The sequence below is a fragment of the Octodon degus genome, unplaced genomic scaffold, assembly GCF_000260255.1.
Source record: "Octodon degus isolate 3935 unplaced genomic scaffold, OctDeg1.0 scaffold00054, whole genome shotgun sequence".
Taxonomy (NCBI): domain Eukaryota; kingdom Metazoa; phylum Chordata; class Mammalia; order Rodentia; family Octodontidae; genus Octodon; species Octodon degus.
This window is the reverse complement of record NW_004524630.1, coordinates 11,334,131-11,341,454: the sequence shown is the minus strand read 5'-3', so window position 1 is coordinate 11,341,454 and position 7,324 is coordinate 11,334,131. Positions and strand designations below refer to the sequence as shown.

Below are 7,324 nucleotides of genomic sequence, written 5' to 3'. Positions count from 1 at the left end.
TTAACAAAACTACTAGGAGCATTAAAGGAAGTGAAAATGGTACTAGGCGCAGGGCAATTATGAACATGGTAGGACACAGGGAGAACAGTGAGCATGTGCTGAAGATTTTAGGGGAGAGGATCTGGTGAATCAAAATTAAGTTTTTTAAAGTGCTGGGAACATACCATGGTGGGGAGGCCCTGGGTTCATTCCCCAGTACCACATACAAAATAAAAAATAGGTTGTTTTTAGAAAAAAATTATTATCTATTTATTTGATACAGGGTTTCTCTATGTAGTTCAGACTGGTAGTGATCCTCCTGTCTCAGCCTATCCAGTGCTGGGATTATAAGTGTGCAGCACCAAGCCTGGTTGCTGGCAAGGTACACCAGGGTTCCAGGGCTAGCACGTCACCAGGGCCCACATGTCACTGGGGCTGGCCCGACACACAGTACTGGCAATCAAGCTTGGTTCCTTACACTTGCCAGGCAGACACTTACCAAGCTATCTCCCCAGCCCCCCAAAATAAAATCTTGTTGCCTTTGGTGTTCTCTATTTTCATGAAAATGTATATATTAGAATAGTTTTCCTTTCAGTTGTCCTGCTTTTATTTGTTTTTCTTCCCGTGTCTTATATCAGTAGGGAAAATTCTCAGGCACTAGATTACAAATGATCTCTTTTTCTTCCTCCGTTTTATTCCTCTGCTATCCATAGGAGCACATGTTAGCCTCCTCCTCCGTTTTCTGTGGTTGGTCTCCAGTCTTCCTGCCTGCCTCTCCACTTGCAGGCTGCACTCTGGGTAACTGCTTCAGACCGAGAATTTAGGTCTCATTAACATACTGTCAAGATGAATGTAACCATTTTTTTACCCTTATTTCAAAGAATGCAGTTTTCCTTTTTGAAAGTTCTATTTCATTCTTCTTCAAATCTGCCAAGTCATGTTATATAGCTTCTTGTCTCCTAATAATATTTTTTTTGATTTTTAACCTTTTAAAATATTTATTCTGAATTTTATCTTTTAATTCTAATATCTTGAGTCCTTGGCAGGTCTCCTGTCTCTCTAGGCTTTCCCATGTGATACTTGTTTTCCTGTTCAGTGGCTCTTTCTAGAGCTGTACAGTCCTCTAGCACTCTGGCAAGCTAGCAGTCCAGTTAGAGGCACCCTTCTTTCAGACAAGGTTTCCCTTTGCTTCTCCTGAAAGCCAGTGTCCTGTGGACCCGGGAGACTTCATCAGGGAGTCTATCTGTCCCTTTTGCCAAGGCAGCACTTGATACCTAACTTTACCCTTCTCGTTGTTCATGTGTCATCTGATCTTTTCCTTTATACTCTTGTCTTTAAAATAGTTTTTATGTCCTACAGTCTTTTTTTGTAGTATTATTTTCTGGCTAAATTTTTAAGGCTCTGTGAAATGTTTGAGAATATATCATTTTGTAAAATGCCATGGGCTGTATTAAACCTGTCCACAAATTCATGTGTTGAAGCCTCCACCACAGATATCACAGAATGTGGCTGACTTGGAGATAGGTAAATTGAGATCACTCAGGCAAACTGAGGCCTTAGAGTAGCTGTACGCCAGTCTAAGTGATGCCTTATAAGAAGGAAGTTGGATGTGTAAAGAAACGCCCATAATGCACTTCAGGACAAAGGCCACGGGAAGAAGGGCAAGGTGCTCTCTGGAAACAAAGGTGAGCATCCTGAGAAAAAACTGAGCCAGTCTTGCCAGCACCGTGCCCCTGTGCTCCCAGGCTCCAGAGCTGTGCAAGAAGAAGTCACTGTTGATTGAGCCTCCCAGGCTTTCTCCCTCATTGTACGAGTTCTAGCAAGCCATGTCACCAGTTTAAAAGGAGGGTTTTCTCTTCAGAAAAATAAGCAGAAAGTCGCTTATGCTCAATACACATGAAATCAGTTCTACTTATGAATTGTGGTTATTCTGCTGTTAAATAAGGAGGGATAAAAAGACAAAAAAGAGAATATATCATTTTGTAATAAATAAGACGACTTACCTGAATTATGAAGTAAAAGTATTAGAAATTTAGCCGTAAGTAGGCTTTCATAAGTGTAAGTATCAACCTGTAAACTTAAAAAATGAAAAAAAAGTCTTGCCATGTCCCTAGATATCTATCATGTCCAGTTTGCTGCCAGCTGGACCCTGGGTTTTACCCTGCTGGAATGTACATGTGTGTAAACAGACACGTAGTACCTAATGTAGGGAGTGCTCCTTACTGTTCTCATCACTATCTTATGCTGAAACTTCGCTCAGTAGTAAACATTCACGTAACATATCAATCTTTTGGGAGAATAGCATAAAAATGGGTAAAGGGACACTTTCTGAACAATGGTAATATATGTGGTTTGAGAGGATAGTCCTATAATCTGTATGTGATTTGCAAACACATTTGGTTAACAATTTTCCTTTTCATACCAAAAAAGAATTATTTATTTTGTTGCTAGCTATCCAAACACCTGCCTATACAAATCAAAAAAGTATGTGCTTGAATCTAACCTCATTTGCCCTGACTCGGCCATTCAGGAAGAAAACATCAGTGGATTTCTAGTGAAGGAAAAGGAAATCATGTTCTCTGTATTAATTGAAACTCTCCTCAAAGACCAAATGTGAATGCTTTTTTACAGAGTCTGCCTTCTGGTGCAAGATGCCTATGGAATCTTTGGCGAGGTGCACTTGGAGGGTACCATCCGGAAGGACAGAGAACTGGAAGGGCACTCCTGCAGTCTGGCGGGCCTGAAGGTTCTACAGAAGGCCACCCGAGGAAGGTGAGGATGTGCTGGGAAGGTATCCACTTGACTACAATGGCTGTTCTTTTATTAGTCTTTTATCTCTAATTAAGTTTGGAGACAGTAACCCAGGATCGTCCAAACTTCACTTGTAAATTAAGGTGGAGTGAGACCCATAAAATCCCACCAGGGAAAAACTATAATTGAGTGACAAAAAGAAATGTGCAGGTTTAGTGATTCATTACTGTATTGAAATTAAGAAGATAAAACAGAGGCAAAAGACAAATGTATCTCTTAGAGACTTGATAACTAAATGAGAGAAAGTGTCTCTGGTACAAAACGTTGACTACTATAGTAACTACTTACCAGCAGTCATTCACATCTCCTGTACTAACATTTAAACTATTTATTTATTTAGAGACAGGGTCTCACTATGTAGTACAGTCTGCCCTTAAACTCGCTTATATAGCCCAGACTACCCTCAAACTCACAAGTGCTAGGACTACAGTTGTGTACTACCACACTCGGCCTTTTTTTTTTTTTTTTTAATGTATTTGGTTGTTACAGGATCTCACCATGAAGCTCAGACTCATAGTGATTCTCCTGTTTTCAACCTCCCCGGCACTGGGATTATAGGCATATGCCACTATACCTGGACTCTGGCTGGCTCAGCCTGCCCTAGGGGCAGGGTTTGTGCGGCATGTGTTGCCTGCTTGCCTAAGCTTGCCTAAGCGGGCACTTTAGTATGTTGAGCTATCTCACTGGCCTATATGCCCAGCTTTTTAAACTTTAGGTTTTTTATTTTTTAATTTCCTCATTTCTAGAAATTAAGGCATTTTAGAAACAATATTATTTATATTTCAAATACTACTCCCAGTGGAAGTTTTGATGATAGTAAAATGTCCAGGATATCTGTTTCCTCAGTGGTCTTGTTGGTCCTATTGTACACCAGATGTAGTCTAGAAGGAAGACCTACAGCATAATGTCTTCCATCACCCCCACATTTCCAATGCTCCATCTTTACTTTACCACTGACCAGAAGCCCAGCAACCTAAAGCCTGCTGATGAAATCTGATCATTTAATTTATAATAAAGTGACATGGGGAAAAATTGAGAAGATAAAAAGTACTATGTATGTATGTTCTGATTCTAAATATTTGTTTTCTGTATATATTTTGTAACTATAACAAGAAACATATGATGGTTTATGTAAATGAAAATGTAATTAAGTGAAAAGACATTGTATGAAGTTTAAGCAGAACCCTTTTGTGTTTTTGTGCTTTCTATAGTAAGCAGGCCTACCTCTACCAAGCATCATGTCACCTTAAAATGCTTTGGGTAGGCAGAAATACAGTGGCACATAGAGCTGGCCCAAACTGTGGCTGTTAAATCTTTAACAATCATCCTAACCTATGAATTATAGAAAATAAGAAACATTTGGAATGAAACTATTTTCCACCAAATAATGAATTAGGGTATCCAGTGAAATGAGAATTTCTCAATCTTATTGTATATTATTCAACTTTCTATTGCTGGGACAAAATATATGATACCTGCAACTCAAAGGAAGGTTTATTTGGCTCACAGTTTCCAGCGTTTCACTGCATGCTAGCTGGCTCCAGGGCAGAGACATCACGGCAGAAGGGCCTGGTGGAGGACAGCTGATCAATGCATGGCAGCCAGTGGGCTGTGCAGGTTGGAAAGATCCAGAAAGGAATGTGCCCTGAGCCAGAGACTCCCCAAGGTCATGCTCCCATGTTTTGCTTTCTCTAAGCGCCGCATCCTAATAGCCAGATTAGCCCTGAACCCATTGGTGAGTTTAGTTCTCTCTCAAGCCTGGAGTCACTTACCCAGCCAGGTTGACAAGCAAGATTAACTAGCATGTTTTGTTACTTAAGTTTCTTCAAGTGGATGCTTTATTTAATTACAGTAATATCTAAGAGAGATTATCTAAGCAGAGAAGTCCTTCTCTGAATTTAATATTCTGAATTTAAATTTTTAATCATTTATTTATTTATTTGGTACAGGGTCTCACTACGCAGCTCAAACTTGTAGTGATCGTCCTGTCTCAGCCTCTCCAGAGCTGAGATTACAGGTGTGCGCCACCACGCCCAGACTCAGTGGCCAGCTTGGTACTGGGCCAGCACAGTGTGAGGTACTAGGGATTGAACCTGGGTCCTTGTGCTTACCAGGCAGGCACTTAGACCACTGAGCTATCTCCCCAGACCTCTATATTCTGAATTTAAAGCTTTTATTGGCAACTTCCTCTGGTGGTTTGTGTAATGATCGTTAGTATGGCCATTCTAAATCATGAACATTTACCAGGCTTTTTGTGCTGACCTCAGTAGGTAGACAGCTTTTCTGTATCCCATCTGCCTTTCCTGTGGCAACTCACCAGAGAGTGTTTTTGTCTGGAAAAGATGTATTTCACAGACAAATCCTCTGAGTCCTAAGTAGACGCAGGATCATTGCACTGATCTTTAGATGTATATTATTAAAAAATATTTCTTGTTCTGGAATATTATAGCTGTATGGTAATGTAAATGAGTTGTACATTTTTGGGGAGATGGGAGGATTTACTCAGATGTTTGGAAAACATGTCTTGAGACATAGGGAAAGCTTGATTGATTGGGCCACATGAGCCTTGTCTTTATTAAGACTGAACCCCATTTCAGTCCTTATTAGAATATGCCTTATAAACAATTTCAGAGTCAGAAGCATCTTAAGATGAAAAATACTCAGGGGAGAGTGAGGGTAAAACCCCTAGGATGTGAGATTCCTTGGCTTCTACAAGGTTTGTGTTCCTTCACCATTGTGTAGTGTAGCCATACATGTGCCTGATGGTTAACTTAGGGTTTGGGGCTGCTCTGGAAACCTAGAGCATCTCCAGCATTTCCATGGGAAATGCACCCACACACACAAATGCACTGAGTAGTTAAAATTATTCACACACACATGCATACACATGCTTATCCACTGGCGATAAAACCCAGGTTCTCATGCACCTGGGCAATGTCTCTACCACTGAGCTACACTCCTGGTTCAATTTGCCAAAAAACTTTTGAACCCTTTTTTATGTTTGAATTGCTGATGAAACATTAATGCTTTTGTAAGGTGAGATTAATTTCTTAATTTTGTATCTGTAACTTTATTTTGGCATGCAACCACCCAAATAAATATTTAGATTGTCTTTTTGTTCTTTTGGAAGCTATATTTCTTCAAAACAAATTATTAAATAGTTTTGGAATGCTGGATGTTATAATTGCCTATTAGTGACATCATCCATTATCAGTCATCCACCCATGCCCCAGTAAACACAATCTTGTCTTTTTTTCTGAAGTATTGTGTTTCATAGCAACTCTCATAAACTTTAGCAAAATATACAAATCTCATAAATCTTAATAAAATTTGCTTCTAACAATGCAAGTTAAGATGATTAATTTTATAATTCTAGTATGTAACATGGAAAATAACTATTTTGATGGTGGTTGTACTGGGGGTTGAACACAGGGCTTTTGCACTGGGCTACATCTTCAGCATTTTTTGAATTTGTGTTTTGAGACAGGGTTTCATAAGTTTACCTAAATTTTCCATCCTCCTGCCTCTGCTTTCCAGAGTGCTAAAATCACAGGCCTTCACCACCTGGCCTGGCTAAAAATAACATTTCTGTGTCCACCTGTAGTCCCTGCTACTAAGGTGGCTAAAGTAAGAGGATCATCTGGGCCCAGGAGTTTAGGACCAGACTGGGACATTATAATAAGTCTTTATCTTTAAAAGGGGAAAAAATTTTTTTAAATAACCTTTTACGTTGGAAGATAGTTATATATTTGGGCTAAGTATTTCAGATTTCATCAAATCCACAGCTCTAAGAATGGAACATCATTGTCCCTCCTGTTGTCTGAGTGTCATGTGGCAGGGGTGCTGGCTGTAGGGCTCTTGAGGCAGGTAGATGTGTTGCTGGGTCACTGCACAGGGAACACATCTCAGCCACCTCAGGCCAGGAATCTTACAGAAATACCGCCAGCATAGCTGCTGTTTGAAATAGAGAGGATTTGAGTATTATACTGATATTCAGACAGCTAGAAAAGTAGCATAGTTTAAGTGAAAGACTATAAAATGTTTGAATCTCACTCAAGATCACGCTTGCTACAGAGCACAGGCTGTCTCTGCTTCATCTGCCCAGGCTGCCCACGACTGCTTTCCGGGGCCTGTTTCCAGTGTGAGGGCCTGACCTTTGCTCCTCAGGGGCTCTGTGCAGGAGTCTGGTGGAGAAGTCACATCACTTTTGGTGTCATATTCTGTACATGAACTTTATTGTTGTTTACTGTATGCCTTTATTCTTATGTGAGGGCCATCCTGAGCAAAAGAAAAACTTCTGGAATCAGTTAAACCATAGTTCATATAGAAATAATAGTTAATGAATTCTTTTGTTTGGTGGAAGGTTAGGACTCACTCAGTTAAAAAAATTCCTTTCAACATTTCTTTCCGAAGTTGTTAAAACAAGTGGGAGTGTTTTAAGCACTCCCACTTCCTCATCAGGTGCCCTGGTCCTTCCCTGGGCTCTTGGATTTTAAAACAACTTGGATTGGATTATGATTACTAATCTCAGAGT

The 7,324-nt window shown here is 40.0% G+C and overlaps 1 protein-coding gene across 1 annotated transcript in view; it reads left to right on the top strand.

The window, feature by feature from the left end:
* Window positions 1–7,324, top strand: part of Spidr (scaffolding protein involved in DNA repair) — a 380,505-nt gene that overhangs the window by 314,550 nt on the left and 58,631 nt on the right. Inside the window, exon 7 of the mRNA XM_023717681.1 lies at window positions 2,611–2,751. Within this exon, the coding sequence (XP_023573449.1) occupies window positions 2,611–2,751 (141 nt within the window). The remainder of the gene's footprint in view (window positions 1–2,610; window positions 2,752–7,324) is intronic.